Raw genomic sequence first — 26,319 nt, forward strand, 5'->3', positions numbered from 1 at the left:
ATCTGGAAATGAACAGAGTTCTCCAGCTGATATATGCAGCTCTGAGGCCATTCGCATCCTGTTCGCTTGTACACATTGTCAAGGTGATTTAAGCTGGCAATTTGGCCCTAAAATGAAGAGCCTCTCACTTTGTCCCTCCCCATTTTCCTATATATTTTCCTGCAGAAGGGAGCTTTTGGAGATTTGGCTGGGCTGGTGCTGGGCAGCATCTCTGGTACTGGTTTTGTGCTGGTCTGGCAGAGAGAGCTGCAGAGAGTCCTGGCACCATGGAAAAGCTCCTACCACAGTCTGGGAATTCAAGTGGCAGGTGGCTGTGCTGAGCTCTGTCTTCCCAGGTCATCCCTCTTCAAAGCCAACATGGGCACTGAAAAAGGCTTTTCCTCTTTTCCAGGTCAGACGGCATTGTGTGGAATGGCAGCTGTGCCATCTCACAGAGGTCTGGGGAAGGAGAACACTGTGAGAGCATGAGGGGCTATGGAAGTTGTCCTTGCTGGCTGGCATGAGCACTCCTCATGCTGCCCAGTGCCCACGTCCCTCCATCTGTCTGTTGAGCAATGTGTGGCTGCAGGGCCAGCCCAAGTGTGAACTGTCATCACCCACGTCACACCCAGTGTGCAAACCAGAGGCATCACTTAACAGGTCTCATGGCTCATGGCCAAGACTTCTCAGGTAAAAGAAGTAACTGAGTGAAGTGTTCCTATAGCAGAACTGTTTGTTTAAAACATCATTAGTGACATCTAATTAACTCCCTGCCAAGCCCTGGGGGATGCTGGGTGAGCCTGGGGACCCAGAACCCTCCTGCCAGTGCTGCAGGGTGAGAAGTGGATGCCATGGGGGTACCACAAGAGGACACACGAGAACTTCTTCCCAGGATGAAGGCCGAACTGTTTCTGAGCAGCTCATCCAAGGGTTGTACAGGACAGGGGGGTTTCTCAAGGGAAGCATCTGGACTCCTTCTTGCTGATGGGTCAGTCCTCCTGGACCCCAGACCAACCCTGTCCCCTCCCCAGAGACTGCAGCCGCATGCAGAGGAACCCAGTCACCACTGGCTGCGCGTTTCTCATATCAGTTTTAATAGCAACATCAGAGTACTAAATATACAGAGGGCAAGGGGACAGGGTGGCATTTACAGTGCTTCCAAATACACGGCTTCCACGGACAGAGACAAATTAAAAACCGCTTGGGAAGAAAAGGTCCTTTTGGCATTGCCCCAGCTCATGCCGCAGGCACAGGGAGCAGCTGCAATGGCAAAAGGCAACAGTGATTCCACCGGTGACGGCCACCTGTGCTGGGCTGGCCCGGCAATGCCCCTGGACATGCCAGGTGCCTCCCGGTGCAGGATTTTCCCAGGAAAAGAAAGAAGTACTCAGTGATGTAAAACTGGTTACAAAGTAAAACTGTCTCATGTTAGAAAACAGGTTTTGGCAAAATAAAAATAAAGTGTAAACTTCACTGTACATGTCCTATCAAACAAAAAAAATAAACCCTTCAGAACCTAAAATAGAAGAATCTGGGTCAGAAATCTGTGCCCTTAGTGTACATTTTTGTGCAACATATATTTTTTTTGAAGTAAATATTATCTCCACTCTTGACACTATTAAAAATGTATCTACAAATGCTGAGAGTAATTCTTAAAAATGTGTGAGAAGCGTTAGATGATCTCGGGAGACCAAACCCACGGACTTGGAAATGGCAAGGGATTTCTTGCTGGTTTTGAAAAAATTGTGTACAGATTTTATACCTGGTTGAATGAAAATTCCAACCACATTCATCCTGAAATGGGTGGGCTGAGATAGGATAGATATATTTTTGTTCTATTTTATTTTTTAGGATTTTTTTTACAAAATATATAATATGTGTAGAATATCTACTATTTAACTACCATTTGAGTTGAACTACCTTCCTTTGCAGCAAGCTGCCAGTGGAGAAGAGGTAACCTGAAATCCACCCCGGCACCAGTTTTGCCATCTCTGCGGTGACCTCCTGGCAGGCTCAGTTCTGGTGACCCCACAGAGCATGGCTCCCACACAGCCCCTCCATGCCACCACCACTGGCCACCCTTTCTCCAGCTGGGAAGACAGAGTGAAGGTAAACGATCGGATCTGGAGAGACAGGCGGCCACCCAGGACTGGCTCTGCCTGGAGTGCTGTGGGGTGATGCTGCCCTTGGGAGACCCCAGCTTACAAAGATCAGGGGATAGAGGAACAAACCCTGCCCGCCCTACTCAGAGGTGCCATGACATGGGAGCTCAGACCTGTACTCCCAAACCAGCTCAGTTAGTGCAGGACAGAGCAACCCAGTGCCAGTGGTGCCCACAGCTCTGCCCACAGCCCTTGTGCCTGCAGTCAGACACCCACTCAGAGTTTGCAAGGGATTTGGAGGGAGGAGACTCCTGGGTTTGCTGCAGAGCACAAGGAGAGCCAACCTTTCCTTGCATTGGATGGCTCAACCCACACCACTGCCTAAGGCAGAACCACATGTGATCCACGGACACTCCATGACACCTCTGGAGGACGTGGTAGCCTCTCGGCTGCCGTGGTGTGTTTCTCAGGGACTACTCAGGGGCTAAGGAATCCGGAAAATGAACTGAAAAGAACCAAGCAGCAGCAGCCTGGGGGCTTACAGCAAAGTAAGGAGCAAAATTTTTCTTTTTTCAAGCTTCCAGGACCTCAGGGTGAGATGATGTGCCCAAAACATGACACAGCTCCTGTGGGAGCCTGTCCGAGAACATCATGCTTCCCTGCTTTTCCACGGTGGGAAGATCTGCTCAACAGACTATGCCATGGAAACGTGACTTTCTGTTTTCATTTCTTTTTTTGGCTTTCGTCAACAGGAGGGAATGAAATCACCACAGTTCACTTCTCTTCACTGTGCAAGACCTTGGGATGCCTGGATCCTGTCTTGTACCTCACCACATTGGCACCTCTGGCCCTGTCCTTCTTCCTCCTTCTCCTCTCCCTTCTCCTATTCCTCCTTCCGGCAGTGGCCCTGTGTGCCCAGCATGCATGGGGGGAGGCTTCCTCTGATAAAGTGCAAGTGCTGTTGGTCCTTATAAATAAGGGAAGATTGTGCATCTACTTTTGTACCCTGGTTCACCACTCAGCTCTGGGTGACCAGGATGTGTCCTGTTGCAGACTGTGGGGGAAGCTCAGGCAAGTCCTGCCCTCTGAAACCTGCTTCCGTCCTTGGGGACACAGTTACTCACGTTCCTTCTCTCTCTCTCTCTCACACACACACACACACACACACACACACACACACACATATTCATTCCTCTCATTTTCCCAGCTGCACAGGGAATTTCCTGAGAGCCAGATGCCTCTCCATCACCATCACCACCGCTGGCACTGGCGCTGCCCGCACCGCCCTGCCATCCCCTGACTCTGCCTGACAACTTCCCTGCAGGCAGCAGGTTCCATCCATGCAGAAGCAGAGCGCTGCTTCAAATGCTCTGGAACAAGGGAGATGAGATATATTTCATGTCATACTGCTATCATGATTATGTTGGAATACCTGCAGGAATTAAATAAATAGGAAGATCAATGGGAGAAGCATAAGGGATGTGGCTCCAAGCTGGAGCAGATGGATTCCCACGAAGTCACAAAAGGGAGGAGAATCCAACACCAGTGCCAGTGAGGGTGCCTCACAGGGGCTGCACCAGGAAAGCGCCAGAGGAAAGCCATGGGACACTGAGGTGACCTTGAAACAGTCACTCAGACTCTGTGCTTCCCAAGCACAGACACTCCCCATGTTTCCCAGGGAAGGCTAAAGCTTTGAGGGAGTCACTGCTCTAGGAAGACACTGTCTCCCCTCCTCCCTGGAGGCATCCAGTGTTCTAGAAAGCTAGATATGAGCCGCCCAGGAGACCCTGCTCTGCCCAGAGGATGGTTGGCTCAAATCTGCAGGTAATTGTCAGGGCTGGCAAGGAAGACTTCTGTCCGAGGCAGCGTCCAAAAATTCAAGAAAAATAATCCAGATTGTGCAATTCCATGGGAAAGGGACAGAAAAGGACACAGGAACAAGAGACCGCACATGTGGCTATGCACAACACCACAGGGTTCTACTTTTTTTTTCTAAACTGCATGTTCATTATTGTAAAGAAAAGGAACTGAGTGATTAGGGAGGGAGTAGAAATGTGGATCTGGACAATTCTAAAAAACCACTAGTATTTACCAAGGGCAGTTTACAAAAAAGATCTGGAGGACTTTGGTCTGATCTCTGCTGTCGTTCCCACTCAACCAATGCTGAAGAGACCCGAGCGAGCCCCATCCTGGTGTCTGACGTGCAGCATGGCATGGCAGCACCCAACTCCTTGGAAAGACTTGGACAGAGAGGGCTTAGGGTTGGCTGGCATCCCTGTCAGCACGCACCAACACCACCCACCCCAGCAGGAGCTGGCCGGGCCATGGATGTGTTTCTAGAGCAACACACCAAACCGGAGCCTGCAGAACAGTGCTTCCCTGGCAAAAAAAGTCCCTTTAAATGTTATTGAATGACCCCCAGGACTGTGGACAGCAGACTGCATCTTCTCTTGCCACAGCATAGCCAGCCAAGACCAAGAGAGCATAGGAAGAGGCTCCCTGGATCCACAGCCCTTGGTTGCTGCAGGAGAAAAAGAACTCCTTTCTCTCATTTCTCAAACAGGGCTGAGCAAGTTTTGGTGCTGTGGCAAATTTAGAAGCCATTTTAAAAAAAGACTCCCACACCTCACTCCTGAAATTTCTCTCCTGTGTCAAGAGAGGCCCATACTTTGGAAGTCCACCCCTAAACCTCGTAATGCCTATCACGGCGGGGACCAAAGCTCTGTGACATGGGGCAGGCATAGGCTTTCCGGCTTCTTCCTATTGGCCTTGATGATGTATCAGGATACAGAGGCTTGGAAATACCATCACCACTGCCTTGAGCTGCATTCCAGATGGTTTTGGGGGAGCTTCTCCCTTGCCCCCTGCCAGCAGTGCAGCCCTGGCCATCCCCCACCACAGTCACATCACCACGCTTGAAAAGCAATTCCAAAAAGAACCAAAACTATATATATATATATGTATACATACATATATATGTCTATACATACACACACACGTATATATATGTATATATGTCTACCTATATATACACATATAGGTTGACAGGCAAGCTGCCAAAGTAGAAAACGTCAGATCACCCAGTTTGCATGATGTGTGTTAAAGAAATGAAACTTTTAGCCCATGACATCTTCTTTAAAAATGAGTATTTAAGATCTTCAAAAATTGCTACAGTACAAAAAGTGTTTGTGTGTGTATATATATATATTTTCCCTCTACATATAGCGTATGTATGTACGCATATGGACCAGAATGGATGACCCCACCAGAAGAGATGCACCACTCATCCTCCACAATGTTTCCAGGTATTACTGACACGGCTCCTCACAAAGTCTTTACATCGGTTCATGGCACATAATGGTATTATTGGCACAGGTTCAGAGTCACCGTTCACGGCCGGGCTCCAGGCGCTCAGTCCTTCCCTCTTCATCCCTCGCCAGTTCCTCCTCCTCCACGGGATTCTTTGCTCACACACTTTCCTTTCTCTCCTCCCAAAAACATGCTCCTTGACAATGCAGTTACCTATAGGCGTGTTCATTTTTATAAAAATATATTTGGCCCATAGAACGCTGCTCTTTGAGTCTCCTACTGGTAAACAGAAATGGTAGGTACAGGTAACCCATTATTTTTTTATATTTTTTACAGGTTCACCAATGGAATCCTGTTGGGGATGAGAAGAAAGAGAAAGATTAAGTCATGACAGGAAATCACATTGCGACTTGCAGTACTGCTTCGATGCCCCCACAGCCTGGGGTCTTCTCCCTCTTTCGCCCCAGGCCATGGAGCTGTGGGGCTCAGGAAGCATGCACGGGTATCCTGGGGGAGTGGGGCACAGAATGAGCAGGGTACTGGTGACATCCTCCTCCTCCGCCTGCCTAGCTGCTGGTCTATGCTGGGGACCTTGGATCACTACTTCTATCTCCTTGGGGCCTGTTCCAGAGCAGGATTTACCCCCTATCATCCCTGTGTTCTGCAGCTTCTCATACTCAGGCCATGAGCAGCGGGTGCTCTGTCAGACAAGAAGACGATGACAAGCACTAACAAGATTTTCTGAAGTTAAATCTAAAGAATCAATAGGGAATTGGTTAAGCACCAAACTAGAGATCCTATCAAAGTTCTCAAGCTATTTATTTACTGTCTACTGGAAGATCTCTTCCTACGCAATCTCAGACCTTCAATGCAAAGACAATCACTCCCCATCATTAGTGTGCAGCCACTTGCTTTCTGTGTTGTGCTACTCCATGCAGCGAAATGTACTGTAGTACTGCTGGCTGTGCCTGAGACAGCTGCCAGCAGGTACATACACATACATACACACAGGTACAGCAGTGCTCAGTACACACATCTCTAATCCATGCTATGCCCTCTGCCTGCCTGGGATCAGCATCCAGAATGCAACGTGCTTTTTGTCCCAGGGCTCTTTCTCCAACACTATTTTTAAGCAAGATTCCCAATATACACCATCTCCAAGAACAACCCTGAAGTCTTAATTAGCGAGACAGATTTTCCAGAGTCCTTAATCTCCTGTGCCGGGGCTGTGCTGGGACTGCTGTTATTCCTCTGAAGACAAGCCGGGATTTTTTACGATGACTCATTATCTGTTAATGTTAACACAAACCATTTGCTGTTGTTAGGCAGAACGGGGCCATCACAGCAGCTGCTGCCATGTTCAAGCGCAGCATTACCACACAATGCTGTCAGCTCTCACCTCCCTGTGCCAGGGCAGGGTCAATCCGATGTCACCAAACCAGAACAGCTGTCAGGTCCCAAGTCACCCCCTCCCTGCCAGCAGTGCCGAACACCCTCTGGCTCTGGGTAAGCACTGGTTAATGTGTGATGGCAGGAGGTACAATTGGTATTGTATCCCAAATAGCCTCTTTGTGCAAAGTAGGTCAGTGCTTGATCAACCTTACAGATTTTTGGATAATCTCATTCCATGGGGTTTTTCAGTCAAAGAGAGTGGGATTAAGGACAAGAATAATGCGGAATCTCAAACTTCATTTCAGAAAGCCCCAAAGCCAGGATGAAATCAAGCCACCCTGTGCTGAGGTGCCCGGCCAAAGCCACTCAAGTCTTCAGCAAACGTCACCTGTCGTTCTGCAGAATACTGTCTACTTCTGTCTCTGCCTGGGTGCTGTGTGTCCTCCAGTATTGCTGGCACCAGGGCACAGGGAGTTTTCCTTCTCCTACCTCAATGCTTTCACTGACTGTTCCATTCCTCACCTACCTAGCCTGGGGCCATGCTGCAGCTATGCCAGACTGCTGGGGATGGGCTGGCTCCTGTGTCTGCAGGAATAGCTGCCGGTGGCCACTGCCGAGGTGTGACATCCACCAAGGTGTGACATCACCAAGGAGCTGGCGCTCCATTGGGGCCCAGCTGCTGGCAGAGGCAATCTGCTGGAAAACTCCATCAGCTGCTTGCCGCAGGCGGCATCACCTGCTGCATGAAGGGCTGGCGTCCCAGCAGAGACTGCGCCAGTGGCATGGGACCCTACCCATCACTCCTGCTGGCATTGGAGGAATCTGACCCCAGGAAATAGCTTGAGCATCTGCTCATCATGTAACTAGATGAGTTTCACGAGGTTTCCTGACACAACCCCGGCACTGCCTGCAGCTCTCTGGGATGGAGATGCTCCACAGTGCCATCCCTTACATCTGCTGCCTCAACTGCTCAACCTAGCTTGATGAGGCCGTCACATCAGGCTGATGTGAAGTTCATATTAAACTCTTAACAGGGTTCCCAATGCTCATCTTGATGAAACATCTGCAGCACCTCTGTTCTGCCATCCTTGTTCCTGGCCACGCTGCCCACCTGGTGCTTCCAGCTCCAGGTCCATATCTTTGGGAGGACTAATCTGCCTATCAGACAGCTCAGAGATGTGAAGTGCTGTCAATTAAAACTTGTACAACACCAGAAGAAAGGGGCTGGGAGGAGAAAGCTGTGTCTAGCCCTTCAGGCTGGACAGGAAGATGTACATGCTCCAGAGCATCCTCCACCTGTGCTGAGGTGCAGTGGGACAATGGCAACTGCCCCCTTCAGGTGACCTTGATGCAGTTGTGAATGCCAGTCAGGAAACAGTCATTCCTTTGGCACCAGTGCAGCCCAAGAAGCTGCATCTTCTTGCCCACCAGCCTCTCCTCTAGAAACAAGAGCTGGAAAGGCATCCTCCATTCCTCTACTCCTCGAGCACTACCCTCCACCCCACTACTCCTCTAGCCTGTGGCAGCTGGTGAGAGCACAGGGCAACCACAGTGGCAGGGGCAGCCTAGTAGGGAGCTCATTTTAACACAATCTGTACCTTACACAGTGACATGTGAAACTTGGGAGCATTTATTTCACCTGCAGGATTTCCCAAAGGCACTTGCTTTGGACCTGGACGGACCACTTACATAAGTGTATTTCATAAACACTCCAGTGCAAACACACCTGCGCACAGGTACACGTGCAGAAAACAGGTTTTGGATTACTCTTATTTTGTTACCCTTAATGAAACCGAACAGCCGCTTCCAGAATTGTATGTGTAATTGAAACGCTATTATAGAGCTAATGCTCCAGGTACGAGATGGATAGATTTTTCCAGAGCACGTCAATGCGCATTTTATGGATTCCATGAAAACGGGTCAATAAGAATTTCAAGAATTTAATAAGGCGTAATGGAATGGCTTCGGGCTATTTAAAGAAACCTACAGAGATGGCCAGGTCTTTGGCCTGAGGTTTCACGGGACCTTGGGCAGGAGAGGTGGGATCCACACAGGCTTCCCATAGCACTCTGAGCTGCTCCTTCTCCTTCCTTGTTCTTGAGACATGAGAGCTGTGGATGGCACTGAGTGCAGCTGGCTCGTTCTGTGTGCTATTTCTTTTTTTTTAATTCACTTTAAGCTGATGGAGAGACACTCCAAACTACAAAGTTGAGGGTGGAAAAGTCACACCCCAGTTTGGTGATCCTGATTGTCATAAATGTCAAGATCTGGAGGAATGAGCCACACCCTGCCCTCGCCCCCACTGCTGCAGCACTGACTCTCCCAGCTAGCAATCCCAGGAACCATTCCCTGTTCTCTCCATCTGCACTTGCTATGGATTGCCCCAAGAACTGCCCGAGTGGGAGCCACGGGCTGCAGTCCAAGAGCAGGCACAAGGGGTTATTGCCATTCATTTTCTGAGACTGGTGTACTCTGCAGAACCATCCTGCTCATCCTCCTGCTGCCCTCACTCCTGGCATCAGCTCCTGCCTGGGTTCCTTCATCCTCTGTCCCTTGAGAGAGTGGCCATGACAAAAGCATTAGAGAAATAAAGCAAGTACATGAACAGATGGGGAGTGAGAGCCTTTAACCTTCCCTAGTGAAGACACTTTGGCTGGGAGAAGCTCCAGGGGGACAGCAGGGCTGTGCCAGCCAAACCCCTGCTCTCTACCCTGCCATGCCAGCAGATACCTCACCTACCCTGCCCAGACACTGCCAGCCTCAGCACAGACGAGACTATTAACATTTTATTCCCTTCCATTCTAATCTAATTATATTTCTGTGTTCAATAGCTGTGCATAATGTTAAACAGGCTATTGCAGCCAGGGAAGGCTGGAAATTTCATTTACACTGAATATATGATTCATTACAGCAGGGACTTGGGACAGAGCAATTAATTCACCTGGGCACGTGGCTTGAGCGGGCTCTGCTGCCCACAAGGAGCTGGCAAACACAGACCCCTAATTGCTTTCCTGTCACTATTATTGGCTGTGCCACCTTCAAAAGTGACACAAAGAGGTGGAAAAGGCTTGAGCCAACTCAACAAAAGACCAGAAAATCCCCTAAGATTGTAGTGTTGCAAACAGAACAACACCGCTGCACTCCTTTGGTCACAGCAGCACCCCAGGTGTGACCAGCTCTGGCGACTGTGCACATGGAGTTGGCTTTGCATAGCAGGGGAGCTCAGCAGCAGGACAAGGATGAGTAGTAGGAGGAGGAGGCAGAGGACTCCAGCACCCTGGCAGTGAGCACGGAGATGTTTATGACAGCAGACAGCACCAAATGAACTTTTGGGTACTGACAGAGTGTGCAGCTGGATGTGTGGCGTTCGCATGGGGCGAGCTGTCCATCATGCCACCAGAGGTTAATTACAGATCAGGCCATTTCACAGCATGAAAATTACAGTGGCTTGTTGAGGTTTTAGAGGTGGACTGGAACCATGAGATCAGCCTGAGGTTCAAGACTGCCCCAGGGAACCTTTGCTCTCAAGTCCACATCCACCCCAGTTCCCAACTGTTAGTGTGGTCTGTCTGCAATTAATCTCCCTGGAAAAGCCATCTGACACCCAATGCCCCATCCACAGCAGGAGGTGTGTACAGCCAGCACAGCCAGGTGAGCCACTCTGCTTGGGTCCAACACCCTGAAGGAAGCATGACTGGGAGGATGGCACCAGGCAGGGTATGATGGGCATGGCAAGGGGCACGTGATGATGGATGTGGGATGGATGCAGGATGGACGCGGGGAGCGCGGTACGTACCAGGAAACAGCCCGCTGGCGTCTGCCCTGCCCCCAGAAGTCAAACAGGCTTCGGCCAGTCAGCAGGAGATTTCAAACCATTTCTCAGACACAAAGGCCACGGGAATAAGATGCCGGTCAGAAGAAGAGGGTCTGCAATGAGCAGAAAAAGGGGCTTGTACACTCTGGTACGTAACACACATAGCAAGCCGGAGTGGCCTGCTGCAAAATCAGCCATTTTAGGGGAAAAAAATTACATCTGTCTGGAGTGAAGCTTTGAATGGGCTTGGGTCTGCCAGGTTGCCTGGAAGCACTCTGGGCCAAAGGGTCCCAGACAGTGTCCCTGGATGGCAGAAAAGCTGTTTGCCCTGTCAGCCAGAACATGGGCGTCCTCTGTCACTTGGCTGGAGTTCATATCAATCCGGTGCAGGTGGACACCCAATAAAATGGTGTGACAATCCCTGCCAGTTCTCCATCTTCTGAGGTCTGAGGATACCCTGGGAAACATGGACCAGCAGAATTCCATGCACATGCAAAAGATGTTGTTTAAGAAGACATCTGTGATGCTGTTGGCTTGAGGCCTGTCCTTGGGGCAGGCAGACGTGGGCTGTGGATGCCACACATGCTGTGGTTCTGCCAGGCTGCGTGGAGCACTGCCTACTTGTTTTCTCCATTAAAACTCTCCTCGTGGCTTTCCCTCTACCTTTGATGGGGACACACATTTGCCATGTGGTGAAACCACACCAGCATTTGGTGGGAGGGCTCTGGTGCCAGCCTGGGGCATAGGAAGCATTGCTCCAAACCCCACCACTCCTGGTACCTTCCCTCTGGGCAGGCAGAGCATGGCCACATTGCTTGCATCTCACCCGCAGCAGCCGTGACGCCCCTTGTTAACGTGCCATTATTTCATGCCAACCCAACCAACAGTTCATTTGGCTTAGTGCCTGGTCCTCCATTAATCACTTGCTCGTTCGCAGCCCAGCGGTTCTGCTGATGCCACTGAGGAGACAGCACAGGCGCTGGAAGATGGATCCAGTGGCATTTTGTGTGCTGGCGGCAGCAGCTGGGAACTGAACACACCATGTGGTGCTGAGCACTGCCGCAGCTTGCCGAGCCATGCAGAGCTTTAGGGCACTTACCCAGCCCTGCTGGCAGGACAGGGGTCTGGAGGCCAGTCCCACATTGAGCTATGGGGCAGGTAAGCACCATGGTTCAGAGAGCCAGAGGAAGGTGGCTCTCCCACATGCCCCCAGGGCATCACCCTTTGGCATTGAAGTCTCATCACCAGAGCAGGACGGTGGTCCCTAACCCACAGGGAAACCATGGTGTCCACCTCACCTGTTTCCATTGAAGGTCGTTTTATAATCCCCGGGCGAGTGCAACGTGTCCTCTGCGTAGACAGACACGGGGGTCCGGACACACTCATGAGAGCACTGCAGCGTCTCATTGTAGGCGGTGAAGATGTCGAGGGCGCTGGGCACGCGGGCAGGGGCGAAGTCGGTCAGGTTCTGGCAGCTCTCCTCCTGCTGGTCCAGCTTGCGCTGGTGGCTGTTGCGCCGTGGGCGCCCACTTTGCGCACAGCTGGATGGAGAGAGAATCAGAGAATTGAGGAATGCTTTGGGTTGGAAAGGACCTTAAAAACCATCCAGTTCTAGCCCCTCTGCCATGGGCAAATGCCTTTTCTTAAGTGAAAAGATGTAGGTTAGAACAATGAAGTGAAACTCATTCCATTCGGGAGGCACCCACAGATTGGAACTTCTCAGAATAAATGAGCTCAGACCTGGTGTGACATAGCAAAAGAATGGCTGGCAGGGCAGCCCTGCTCCCCAGGAATTCTGGAAGCTCTATCAGGACCTCATGGCTGCACAACCCTTCTGGCTTGGTACACAAAAGACAAGGAGAACCCCAGCTTGCAGGAGTTGCTGCAGATTCTATCCTAGGCTGGTTCCATTTCATGATCTAGATGTCGATTTAATTACAATGTCACTTTTCCCAAATGGGATTGACAGTGCCTCACAGAACACTGGAGTTTTGGGAGGTGGCAGCTCTGAGGGTGGCAGGAGCCAGGGATGCCAGAGCTGCCTGCAAAGGGGAACCTGTGGAAACAGGAGCACGGGACACCCCCGCGAGCAGCGCCAGCTGGGGCAGCAGCATCTGGCAACACTGGGGCACAGCCGGCTCCACTCTGGCTGATGTGATGGAAATAGAAAGCCCTAAACCAAACACTAGCTCCCCATGGCATGTGTGCAGGAGGAGCAGGGGCAAGACATTGGCTTGGCACACCGCCGTAGCTCGCCTGTCCTGCCCAAGGGTGACAAGCACCAGCCAAAAGATGGGGGCAGTGACTGAGTCCCTGCTGGGGCTGGGGCCAGAGAGTGTGATGTGGGTCAGCCCTGCCATGGAGCACTGGCACATAGCTGGCCCTCATTGCACCAGCAGAGTCACCCAACACACAGCATGAGGAACGAAGGCAGTTTGGTTAGAGCTGATCAAACTCCTCAGTACTGCTTCTCCACCTCGGTGCTGCCTGCACTCCCCTGCTGGGCAATTTTTCTGGTGATTTCCCAATTTCATTTACTATAAACCATTTCTGTTCTACATTGATCACTGGATTTATTTTTTCCCCTTTTTGGTTTCAGCAGCAGTTACTGAGCTGTTCTGCCAAGCCGTGGTCAGGAGGATCAATGACTCGTACTGCTTGCTGCCGAGACTGGAGACAAATCCCACAAGTGTTTTACAAACTATTTTCCCTGCTCCTTCACTGAAACACTGTGAGATACAGGAGGGAGCACTGGCTGCTCCCCAAAGCAAGCTCAGCTGTGGGGCCAGTAGCTCAGGACTTTTGGCCAGTTGCTGTGCCGTGTTACAGCTCTGCTGAGATGAAGATGCCTCCTTAGCCCTGCAAAGAGCTTTTGCTCTCATCTGGGGAGCCAGCAGGCTCCTCATCAACCCGGTGTTCTAATTTCCCCATGGCTGCAGGAATTGATTTTTTGCAGCACCCACAGAGAGCTCAGCTGGGCCAGAGGACAGAGCCACCAGCAGGACCACACGGCCACTCTTCCCCCAGCCCTGCGCTGCAGCCATGTCGCTACGCCAGCAATGTTGACCTCAAAGTAGGCCAGTTTCCCTGGGAAAATAGGTAAAGTGAGGAGTGCCTGGAGCGAAAGCTAACCTATTTTGCCATACGCCCAGCCACACTGAAAGAATAAACAGGAGCAAGTGAAGCTGGAGGAGCACAGGAGTGTCCTGGGGGACGGGGCATGCTTCAAACCATGGAACCTGAAGGGGTTTCAAAGGTGCCGTTTACTCCCCGGGGTCCCAGCGAAGTGCAGGAGATGCAGTTGCTTCTTGCAGAGCTGGACTGGGGATTTAAGGAGCAGCATCAAAGCTGCTTAGTAAAGGCAGCAGAGGAGCTGCTGACAGCACTGGGCAGGTTCCAGGAACACCTGCTGTGACCCAAGACATGACTCTGACCTCTCCAGGTGTCATCACTGCAGAGCTCAGCCCTGAAGCAGTGCTGTATACCTGTCCCACATGGGACTCGGCCACCCAGCCCTGGCCATGTGCTGGTCCCCAAAGCTACCAGCCAGGCAGTGAGAGGTTGGGGAGCTGCAGGGGCATGGCTGAACCCCAGTGCACCAACTGCCTTCTGAGGTTTTGGTATAAACACCTCATTTCTTCCTGCAATGCCTTTCCAAAGCCATCCCAGTGGGTGCCAGAGACTTCGGCACTTATACTTGGATGGGTGTTCCTCACCTTGTTCCTGTCCCACACCACCCCTCAAACCAACTAATGCAGGAGGGACCTTACCAATTTTTTAAGACAAGAGTTGTTATCAGCGCAGCTATGACCATGATGAGGGACACGGTAATAGTGATTATCTGATGAACTGCCAGACCTGCAGAGAGAAGAAACAAGAGAGGGTGGGGATGGGAACTGAGGGGACCCTGGAAAAGCCCCCACCCCCACACAGCCTCTTGCCAGCCTTCCCAGTGTGGGGCCACACACAGTCCCTGCCAGCGGTGCTGCAATCCTCCCTCCTGCCTTACACAAAGTAATCTGTAAGCCAGGCTCCTCATTTCCTATCCTCTCAAGTATGTTCCTTGTCAGCCTGAATTAGGCACGAAGAACGGAAGAGAAGTGAAGACGTCTCCCCTCCGGGACGGAAAGGGAGATGGGCACAGCCTTGCACTGGGCGCAGGATTCACCAGGGATAATCATCATGGCACTGACGGCTGCTCACTTCGTGCATTGGGTGGGCTCATTTCCCCCTCTTCACCTTCCACAGGGTATGATTTTGGCTTGTGGATCATTCCTAATGAGCAGTCTGGAAACAAAAGCATCTCGCTGTACAGTATGTTTGTGATTTTGTGCAGCCTTACAGTTGCAATTTCATAATGAAATGATTTTTCCTGGCTGCAGCCCAAGGATGTGCTATTTTTCTCAAACAGATGTTGCAGTTCCTGACGGATGGTAGTTTTAATAAATAAATAAGTCTTAGAATGACAGAAAAATAAGCAGTTTTATATATATATGTGTATGTGTGCATCTGTGCCATACGTGTGTAGCAGTTCCAGCTCGTGTAGGTAGGTGTGTGTGGCAAGAGAATTACTGCTCCTTCCCACACCAGAGCACACCTGTTACTGGCTGGATGTCCATGGGCAAGGACAGTGTCAGTGTCAAGGCCACTGCTTGGCTGGAGCTGGGGATGCCTGCAGGTCATCAGACTGAAGATCTGGGCAGTGCCAAGGCAGTCACTGCTCACAGGGAAGGATTTGCTCACAGCCTGGGTGCCAGCAGGGTGGGCAGCAGCCAATTTCCGCAAGTCAAAGCCACAGTACTCACTCCTCGGCTGCTCCACCTCGGGCTTTCATCTCCCAGGGGAATTCACAGGGAAAATGTCACCGGGCTCCCCACCTCCCACTGGCACTCAACCACCTGAAGGTGAGGTGTGGAGAAGGACTTCTGGTGCCACGCTTTGACTTCCTGGAGGATGGTCATGACGGGAGCATGTCCCGACAGACCGAGGAGCATGGCTGGCAGCTCGTGCCTGTGTATGCCGGGTCAGGAGCGATGCCCACCCCGGCAGCAGCCAGCCCGGCTGCATCCTGCACGGCAATCTTGGAGCAGCTCCCAGTGGGACGCTGCTGAAAAAGATAAAAGGAAAGATTCTAAAAATAAAATCAAACCAGCCCAGTGCCCGATTCCTTTGAAAACAGAAGCAGCATTGGGGACAAGACCTTCTGAAACACCCGGAGCTGAGGCAGAGGCAGCAGGGCCACGGGAGAACCTAATGATGCAATTAATCCTTGCATTTATGTAATGGGAAAGGCACAGGCAGAACAGATTGCAGGTGGCTGAGCACTGGGAAGGATGGCAGCTCCTCAGAGCAGGACACATGGATTTTAAGAAAGGCTGGATAATTTTAGACTCCATCACATACATAAGTTGCCATATGTACCGGCACAGAGGAAAGTTCTTTTGCATCATGTATTAATTCTGCACCAGAGCCCAGGGGGATTTCAGGAAGACAGGACATATTTGTCCCAACAGTGGTGACCAACAGAGGGAAGGGACTCGACAAGCGACCAGGATGGTTCCCTGAGAAACCAGATAGCAACACCCACTGCAATAAAAGCTACTGGGTCTTTATTCTTACTTTGCAAATATATTCAATCCTTTCCTCTAGGCCCTTAAAGAAAGTAGAGCCATATGGAGCAAGATCAAATAGAAATATACAATCTGCAAGGGATGGGATTAATTGATGGGGTACCCTGGGAGACAGGAATGTCCTTTAAGGGACACACAGCACCTGGGGGTGTCAAGGCAAAGCAGTATTTTAGATGTGGCCCTTGGAGCCCAACTGGATGGAGGAAGGGGACTTGGAAGATAAAATTAACAGCTCACAGAGCAAAATCATCCTCCTCCTCCATCAGTGTGGGAAACTGCCTGGCACAGGCGTAACTCCCAGTGAGAGACTGTGCCCCCAGAGAGAGACCCTGGGAGCAGGGATTACAGTGCCAGGGTTTTGTTTGCTCATCTCCATGGCCAAAGCTCCAGTCCCAGTGGGCCACAGAACCCTGTGGCCATGTAATTACACGTTATTAACTGTGAAAGCAGAGAGCTGCAGGGAGCACAGAAACAGGCACAGGAGCACAGGGAGGGACTCCTGACACCAACCACAGCACCTGCGAATGCCTCAGCTCTGCGAGGGGCTGTTGAGGGCTCCCCCCACCAAAGCTTTTACCAGGCGATTTGACGCAGTGACCATTTAACTGGAGGGTAATTACAGGAGAAGTATTTAATGGAACTGAAAGTGTGTCCAAGCCCCTGTGCTTCTGCTAGTGCAGCAGAATTCTGTGTGCCGCCTGCCAGGAGGGAAAGCTCTTCAAAGGAGCTCTCTGAACCCTTGGAAATGCTGAAATATCGCTGGGTTTTTCCATTCTCGTGACGTCCGAGTACGCTCCACTCTCAGCGGGGCTTCTCATCCCTCCGGTGGGGGGAGAGGGGCCACAGCATCCTGGCAGGCAGCACAACGCAGCTCCCAATTCCCTGCATCCTGGGCAAACCCCCAACCTCCTCAGAGCAAACCAATGCCAGGCCCTTTTTTTTATCTGTTATTTTAAAGACCATATATTTGCTGCTGAGATGAAAGCGCTGAGGTTTGGCCTTTCTCGCCACCTTTTGAAACAGCTCCCGGACAGCTCTGCATCAACGGAATTAATTCCATGAGAAAATCCATTCCAGACTAATGTCTTGCTACTGCAGGAGCACGCAATGGCAGCGAACAGGAGATATAAGCTCTTAATTAAAAACAAAGAGAACCTCTATCCCCCAAGGCCTTTATTTCAACAGCTCTGGTTAGGGAGCCTGTATTTTTCATTTTCCCAATAAAAACAGCTATGAGCCACAACTCTTTGAAGACCCTCGTCAAGGCCTCAAAGCTGCATAAAATTAAAAATGGAGAAAACAGCTCCATTTCAGTTGACAGGGAGAAATCTGGAGTTACCATTTATATGCCAGATACTGGCTGCACCCGGACAGGGCTGCACCAGAGCTCCCCAGCCCTTTCCTGTAGATGTGCCATGTGGATCTCTCTCTCCGAAGCGGAAATCAGTATCCCATCCTCTTCCCTGTCATGGGTCTCCTTTCTCTATTCTCACATGTGCTGGGCACTAGCAGGCTGATGCCTCTTCCTGAGCGTCATGGAGAGTCTGGGGCAAACTGGCGGGACCTGAGGCTTTACAGCTTCCTCAGCCATCAGAAATCACATCTGAACCCTAAGAGCCTCATGCCCTGATAAAGCTGCTTTTGGACAGAACAATTCAATCAGGACTGTGGTGGGGCTGCCCAGGGGGGATCAGCCAGATTCAGCCATAACATGAACTTACTGCAGGTTAATAGCTTGTAAGGAAAATAATTTACAAAAGCCATACGGCTTAGAGTCAGAGGAAGAGACATGGCAGGGGCCTTCTTGGAAAGCCTTGTTCCAGTGCACAGACAGCTCCTCCACTGCCTGACCCACAGTGCCACAAGCTGCCTTGGGTCCGCTCTTCCCAATACCTTCTTGCCTGCCCCTTGGTTTTCCACCTGGTAAATCAGGGTGATCATTCTGAAATGTAGCCCAGGAAGTTCTAGTCATCTTGAGGTGAAAATGAAGTTTTTCAGCAAAAAAAAAGACAAAGGTTCCTGGTAACCTCACAGTATTTTGGGCTAGCTGATGAAAGGAGAAAAACATAAAAACATCCTGCTGCTGCTGCTGCTTCTGTGAAATGTTCTTGCCAAAAAGGAAGATCCTAGAGGCTTATGCTAAAGACACTAGGACTTATCTTCTCAGGTGTTACAGCAAATATCACCAAGAAATAAATACTCAGAGAGCAGCAAAGGAGAGTTTCTGGCTTGTTGAGATGCACGTAGGAGGACATGCACAGGCACACTCACCATCTGTGCATCCCAGAGAGAGAGTCCCGACTCCCTTTCAGGGAGAACTCAGCTGATGGCCACGCTTCTTCCTTGCTTCCACCATCATCCTCCACCCTGCAGGAGAACTGCAGCTGATGCACAACCTTTGGGACCCTCACAGGACAGGCAACCAGTTGTGCTGGCCCAGGAGACGCCGTTTAGCCCCCTCACCTCCTCTCTGACCCCCAGCTGCAGTGTCTCCCCATGCCTTGGCACAGCGGATCAAAGAGGCAGCTCGATCCCAAACGCCCAAGGTCTTCTTTTAAACACATTTTATCTTTAATTAATTCCTTTGAAGCCTTTTGCATCCACTATCTCCTCACATCCAGCAGCCCCCTACTGCACTCTCTTTCTGGAGGCAGGGTCATCCTCAGCGGGAAGCCATCCATCGTCTCTTTACTATTTATTCCTGACATGCTCCCAGATGGTGACAGGGAGGGGGCAGCAGGTGGGCTGGGGCCACCACGAGCTGAGATCTGGCTGCTAGTACAGTGTGTAGTCACATTCACACTCATGCAGTCCCTGCCTCCAGCTGGGAGCACCTCAGCCCTGCGAAGGGAGTATCCCTGAGCACCGGCTCCATCAGGAGCTCACTGCTTGCAGGGCGTGGTGCCAAACGTGCTGCGACCAACCATCAAACACCACTAAGAGCAGAAGACGGCACACGGAGTTTTCTGCCTTATAAAGCACTTAAAGGTTTAATTAAAGACAGCTTTATCCTAATGCTTCTGAAAAGAGCCTCGGACAAGCCAGTGAGTGCAATTCCTGCCTCACTCTGACAGTTTCGATTCATTCTGCTCTTCTCTGGTTGAGGCTGTGGGAGCAGGGGATGCTCTGCCTTGGTGGAGGAGCCCAGCCCACGCAGAGTGCCTGGTGAAGGCTCCTCACAGCCCTTCCTGCTTGCAGCATGCTGGAATTTTAATTATTCCTCTCTTTCCCTGCTCCAGAGTAAAATGATTATGACAGCCCTGAAAAAGGAAGCACATTTTTGAAAAGCACAAGCATAAACTACGCCTGGGTGAACATCTTGTGTGCCCAGCTGATGCCAGCAGCGCTGTGCCGTGCTGCAGGGGTGGCATCGGGACAGGCACACCTGAGCTGCAGGTCACCCAAACTCCCGCAGCAGCACTCACTGAGCCAGGGCATGTACTAGTCTATCCTCTCATCCCAGACATCACCAGTCATCAGTTCTGTGCCATCCCTCCTGCCTATGAGCTAAGTAATTCCTATTCCAGGTGAATTTTTTTAAGCTTGTGTTTGCTGCCAGCGAGTCATGGAGACATGTTTCTAGTTTTTTTTCTATCCCTTCTCAGCAAGGAGAAAGGGGGCAAGAGGAAGATGTCACAGAGCAGAGCTGTGCCCATTGCTCATCTCAGTGAGGGCTGCTGCTTTCACTGACATGTCCTCACCCTGAGAGCACCCCAACGATCCCACAGTCCCCCAGCACCACTGGGTGCCCAGAGGTGAGTCCCACTCCAGCAACACACAGAGGGACACAAGGACATGGCATAGGAGGGACACAGGGGCAGTAGCACCTTCATTAGCACGACAGCAGTGCCTTCTCCGCAGGATCAAAGGTGCCGCTCTGTGCCTGGGAATGCGGATTGCATGGTTGCAGGAGCCCAGGGGCAGCTCTGCTTGGATCCGGGGTGATCCTGGCTCCTGTGGGTGCTACACTCAGGTGAGTCCACCCCGACTCCCTAGGCAGCTGCCAGGGACAGCTGAGGGACCACAGGCAGCAAGAGCAGAATCACGCCCTCCTCGGGCTCCCGTCACGGCGCCTCACTGGACAGGGACTGGTAATGCTCGCTCAGGCAAATAAACCGTACAGGCGAGCTACCTCATCCTCATTTGTAGCCATATGTTTTTCCCAGCAGAGAACAAACACTTCCAGCCGCTACAGCTTATATAACAGAGCAGAACAGGGCTGGGGAGCTGCACAGCCTTGCACAGGCACTGTGCCAGCAAAACACCAAGAGCATGGACCCTGCTTTGAGACGGCATCAGTTGCTCACTTCCAAGACACTGTCCCAAGGCACAAGAGGGGCATGATGTTTCTGCTAGGAAAAAGATGGGAGCACTCCTGGGCTCTCAGCCCCAGCATTGGCACAAAAAGAGGATCCAGAGCTCAGGAGCTTTTCAGTGACTGGCTGGGATCAAACAAGGCCTTTAGGCCTGTGAAGCAGTTTATCACATTCAACACTTGAAGAGAAGTTAATTAGCAAAAACTCTGATCCTGGAAAAAGACCCTAATGAGAGCTAAAACCAGCAGATTAAAGCAGCCAGGCCCCCAGGAGCTGTCAGGACTGCAGATCCCATTGTTCTGTGGCCAGGAAGGACAGTGGTGGTGGCGGCATCGGCTTGTGGCACCAATGGGCAGCACCACCAGCTCATCCTTGCCTAAACAAGGCAGCCCACTCCATTAAGTCTCAGACTCCCAGCACATGCCAGGAGACATCCTTCCACAGCTGGGGCAGGCTCCCATGGCTGGCCAAGGGAAAGGAGCCCACTGGACCCCACACTCCTGGATCAGAAGATGCCACTGAGGCCGAACATGCTGCCCACGGCAGGTCTGGAGAGACCAGACTGACATTCTCTCCATGCAGTGAGCAACTCACACTGCAGCCCTTATCAATACTCCCTTGCTAATCTACCCAGCCAATTCCAGTGCTTGTAAAAGGTATGTAGGTTGGGAGTTATTTTGTCTCTATAAATAACTCCTTTAAGTCAGGAACAACATCCTGGTAGCATCGTCTCTTTCTGCCAAGCAGGGCAGGCTGGATAAATTAATTGGGATTAAGATTAGGCAATAAAATTCCTTTTCATTTCGACTAGAAAATCACAGTGGGCTCAAAGCAGTCGATGCACAGTGAGTAAATTCTGTAAACTATCCACCAGTATCCCATGGTTTAATATCAGCAATAACAAATATAATTTGCAATAAATGTGAAGTAGCTTTCCCATCCATGTCCACGCAGCAGCCAGCGCTGGGGGAAGGCATCGCTGTGCCGAGTGCCACACTCAGTGCGATTACGGGAGATGGGCTGTGGCTGGAGACTTTAATGGGAAAACACAGCAAGTGGCTGGAAAACACCTCAGATAAAAGCGATAATCAGCACTGCTGTTCACCTCCAAGCACTTGTTGAATGTCAAACTAACTTCTGTCCCAGGCAGTGCTGCCACTGTGATACTGATCTCATACTGACCCTCCAGCCTAGGAGCCCCCAGCCCTCCCAATGTCTCTGACACCACCCTGGCCCCTGCTAGACCCTACCTGTGCTGTCTCCCAGCCCGCGGGGTGGGCGAGCGTCTTTGCCTCCACTGCTGTGGCCGGCGGCTGGCTCGGCGGTGCTGGTGCGGCCAGGGCTGCTGCGGGGCACGTCTCCACCTGGCATGGGTGCTGAGGTGCTGGGGGGCACACGGGGCGGTGTGGCAGCAGTGGCAGCAGCAGCGGTGGTGGCGGTAGTTGTGGCAGCGGTGGTGGTGGTGGCGGCAGCGGTGGCAAAGGCGCCGGGCAGCGTGCTGCTCTCCAGGGAGTCCTCCTCACCCGTGGGGCCCCAGACAATGACCTCAGGCAGCACCGTGGGCCGCCCGTCCCGTGCGGCAAAGTTGCGGCCGCGCAGGTGCCGCCGGCCCCTCCGGGAGCGTGGCCGGTGCAGAGGGTGGCCAGCAGGCAGCGGGGCCGCAAGGGGTTGCCGGCGGGAGCGAGGTCTCTGCAAGGGGGGCGCAGGGGCGCAGGTCCAGGGGGGCCCGGGGCGCCGCAGCTCCTCCCCACTCCCCGCGTCCCACAGTGAGCCACGGGACAGTCTGTGCCGGAGCGCCGGCCGTGGCGAGAGCCTCCCCCCGGCACTGGTGGCTGGGGGCTGGCAGCTGGCAAGGTCCATGGCTAGGTGGAACATGGCTATTAAAATCCAAGCATGGCTTCCGAGCGGGCAACCTGACCTGTGGACAGAGAGGGATTGCGTTAAAAGGGAAGGGGAGCAATCCTGCACTTCCTCCCAGCACAGCACACCCTGGCTCTCCAACCCCAGCCACTTGAAACAGTCCCCAGTCTGCACAGGTGACATCACCCTCCCTGCCATTCCAGCCAGAGGTCCCCAAAATGATATTGTGGGGCACCCTGCGCCTCTTCCCAATGCAAAACCCACCACCATGAACATGGCAGACTGAGGATCCTCATCCACAACCATGACTTTTCAGTTGATCTGGGAACGGTGAGAATCGCATAAGAATTGGTTTTACCAGGAAACAGTGAGGAAGTAGTTAGCACCTGCTTGGGCCAAACAGCCGTTTCGGGTGAATTATCCAAAGCACAGTGGAGTGAAGGGCTATTGGGGAGCCTGTCCCCGGCTTCCCAAGCCAGGCCCAAGGAGCCAGCCCACAGGCAGTACCATAAATCCCTCAAAATACTGGAGCAGACGAGTTCGTGGGCTCTTGTGTTTGCACATGTAACCCTTCTCCTGCTACAGTAGTTGCTCCCACTGCAGCAAGATCATCCTCCCACAGAGCACAGCACAACCTCTCCTCTGACACATGGCACCCAGTGCCAAACACAACTTTGCAACACAGGGAGGGCAGGACAAGCAGCCCCTTTCACTGCCCTCTCTGTCACAGAGCAGCTGGGAACCCCCTGAGCTGCCAGTAGGATCAGCAGTTACCATTTTTGTTTGATACAACATGTCACCATCACGTCACATCACGTCACAGCCCTCTCCCTTCCCGAACAGCACCACACCGTGCTGTTAGTCCCCTCGTGTCTCCTCGAAGATGTTGCCCCATGTAAAGCAACAAAATACCCAATAGGAAAATTTTTATTGTTTTTTTCATCCTGGAAAAAAATCATTAGGCCAAAGCCCAAAAAAATCTTTACTCCATTTTACTCAGCGTTTACACGAGAAAGACTTTTGTTGAACTCAGCAGGAGTTAATGAGAGCTTTACATGGCTAAACGGGCTAATCCTCCGCAGCGGCGCCCGCACAGTCCTTGGGAGCACGACAGAATGTGCATCTGGTTGACAGAAGCATTTGTACACTCCCTCCGTGCGTGAGCAGGAGAAGCTAAAGGAGCTGACCTGGATACTCCTAAGCACAGGCTTTTTTTGCTCAGAGGATCTCTGCTTTTTTCCTAATTGGGTATTTTTTCAAAGCGTAACAGCATTTATTTTGGGGAGGGAGAAGGCAACGCAGGGAAAGAGCGCAGAAGGAGAAAGGGAAGAGCCAGAAACAGACAACAGAAACCAAAATAGTTCAGGCTGGGGGAGGAAGGATTTCAAGGCTTCAAAAAATCCACAAACCACCCAAACCGTGGTGGTGGTTGGTTTTTTTAGAGGCCGTCAGAGCAGTGTCAGCATGAAGAGTGTTCCCCATGTGCTGTAGGCAATGCTGCCTCTCCACTGGTGAGGAGTCAGGAGCTCAGGCTCCAGCTGAAGCACCAAGCACAGACTCACCTTTGCAATGCTCATGTTCGCTCCAGCGGCATGTCAGGCTCAATTTCAGCCTCTGCCCAACTCCCCAGCATCACCTGAAACTTCTCCTTACAAGAAAGGAGCAGTGCTGGATACCTCCTGGCACATTATTCACCCTTAGGGGTCACTTCTAAAACCACCTGTGACCACCTCCAGATCTTGTCCCCCTCTCTGTGTTGCCCAAACTCAGCACTTTTATGAAGAGCTAATGAATGGGGTGAATGAAGATGTGCCCAGCCAAACCTTGTGCTTGCTGCATCCCAGCCACTGCCTGGAAGCTTCTGAAAGACAAAATGTGGGCCCTCAGTGCTTGGGATTGGCAGCCCACAGGAAAAACAGGTATTTGCCCTGTTTCCATCTTCTTCTGCCTCCTTGTGACATTCCAGACTGCAGTGATGGCAGCTCAAGCTTGCAGGGGTTTGCTTCTGTGGGACCATCCCGAGCATTGCTGCATCATTCATGGCATCATCAGGACGCTGTGTGGGAAGAGTACAACCGTCGTTTTATCCTAGGTCATGCTGGAAACTCATGTCCCAGTACAGCCAAGCAGCACCAGTGGCATCCAAATACTGAAGTGTCCCTTGCTCCTGGACCCTGGCCAGAGGCTCTGTGATGGGGAGGGACACAGTGAGGGACACCCTGATGAGGCAGACCCCACCCTGCCCCAAGGACAATGGGGGTCACTCTCCTACCTGTGACCCTTTGAGCCATGCCAGCCAAGGGGCTCTCACTCCAGGAGCATCCTCTTGGCCATCCCCCTGGCTGGCATGTCCCCAGGAGATGGATTCAGGGTCGGAAGGAGATGGATTCAGTGAGTCTGGTTACCTCGGAGGAATTTTTTGTGCCATGCGATCTTCTGAGGGCTTTGCAACAACAGATAAGAGCAAGTGTCCTTCAGAATAAATAGCAGCGTGTAGGAGTTGCTGTTGTCTTGGCAACGCAGCATGATGTGCCCGGCGCGGCGGCAGGGATGGATGCGGCAGCGTGTGGCACGGCCGGCGGCGGGACCACCCAGCCCTCCCCTGCCACCCCCCAGGCCCCATCCTGCACAAGCACCCTACCAAGGCAGGCAGTGAGAGAGACACATGACAAAGGGCACCCTGGGAGTGGGGCCACATCCTGCCCAGAGCTTCTGTCACCTTGTCCTTGCTCCAGAATCCCTGGGCTGTCCCACGAGAGCCCACTGCAACTGGCACGGCACAGCACAGCACTCCGGGAGCTCCCACACCTCCGCCTCCCAGTCACCCAAACAGGCAGGAGAGCATCGCGTGCCTCTCGGGAGCGCGAGCACAAAGTCACCGCTGCTCGGAGGTTGGGAGGGCGTTCCAGCTTTACCGAGACATCAAACAGCTCAAACACCTCTCCAACAGCAGAAGCTGCCCTCACTGGCAGGAGAGTGGAGGCAGAGGATCCTCTGCTGCTCCCACTGCAAGGCATCACTCTTTAACTGCATCCAATGAGGGGCTCTGGCATAGGGAGGGGAACATATTGTCCAGGCATACACATAGTGCCCATCTGCTTTGATTTGGGGGCACAGAGCCAGCCTCGGCTAGGAGTAAGCATAAGCCAGAGGGATGCATTGGAAAGGGCCTTGGTTATGCAGCTCACTCGGGAATCAGGGATGTGGTTATTCCTGACACTCCCATAAACACAAACCTTTCTTGCAAAGAGATTTGGGGAGCATGGGCAATTTTCACATTATTTCTTTTCCCATTCTGGAGGTACATGGGAATGTTATCCCAAAATACTTCTCAAACTCAATGAAAAACTCAGTAAAACTCTCAGATTGGGTAAGAAAAAGAAATTCATATCAGAGATATTTGAGAAAATGAACTGTCTTCCTTGTCCTCATCCAAGGACTTTGATCCCACCAACCACAAATCCATCCCATCATCCCATGGCTCCATGGATGGCAAGGCAACTGTGTTCATATGCAAGAAGGGGAACTGCACAAGAGCAGATTTCAAGGAAACCATTGAGCTAATGACATGGATCAGGCACAACAGGCACTACAGGACTCTTTGCTGAGCCCATCTATTCCCAAGATAATGGAGCAGTGAGTGTCAAAGGTGTTGCAGCTGGAACCACTGCAGCCTCCACACCCAACAAAACACCCTTCAGAGCCTTTCCCTCTCTGAAACCCCTTCCTGAATCCTTCCAGCTGCAGATGCGTACTTTGAAGAGGAGGACAGTTTGCACTTGAGAGAGAGATTAATTTCAAGGATGCTGGAGGACGTGAGCTTGCCGCTGTCTTTGGCAGTTGGGAAGAGGCTGCCGTGGAAATCAGCTGCCACCACCACTTCACACATGGTGCCAACCTCCACGTGCAGGGAAGGG

General features: G+C 51.9%; 1 protein-coding gene across 1 annotated transcript in view; it reads right to left on the minus strand.

The window, feature by feature from the left end:
- Positions 1-1,050: 1,050 nt before the first annotated feature.
- Positions 1,051-26,319, minus strand: part of AJAP1 (adherens junctions associated protein 1) — a 37,685-nt gene continuing 12,416 nt past the window's right edge. Inside the window, exons 2-6 of the mRNA XM_071575925.1 lie at positions 21,793-22,460; positions 14,367-14,454; positions 11,895-12,137; positions 10,579-10,709; positions 1,051-5,742 (exon numbers count right to left, since the gene is read on the minus strand). Coding sequence (XP_071432026.1) covers positions 10,637-10,709; positions 11,895-12,137; positions 14,367-14,454; positions 21,793-22,460 — 1,072 coding nt within the window. The 3' untranslated portion in view covers positions 1,051-5,742; positions 10,579-10,636. The remainder of the gene's footprint in view (positions 5,743-10,578; positions 10,710-11,894; positions 12,138-14,366; positions 14,455-21,792; positions 22,461-26,319) is intronic.

This window comes from Pithys albifrons, chromosome 22 (genome assembly GCF_047495875.1).
Source record: "Pithys albifrons albifrons isolate INPA30051 chromosome 22, PitAlb_v1, whole genome shotgun sequence".
NCBI classification, from domain to species: domain Eukaryota; kingdom Metazoa; phylum Chordata; class Aves; order Passeriformes; family Thamnophilidae; genus Pithys; species Pithys albifrons.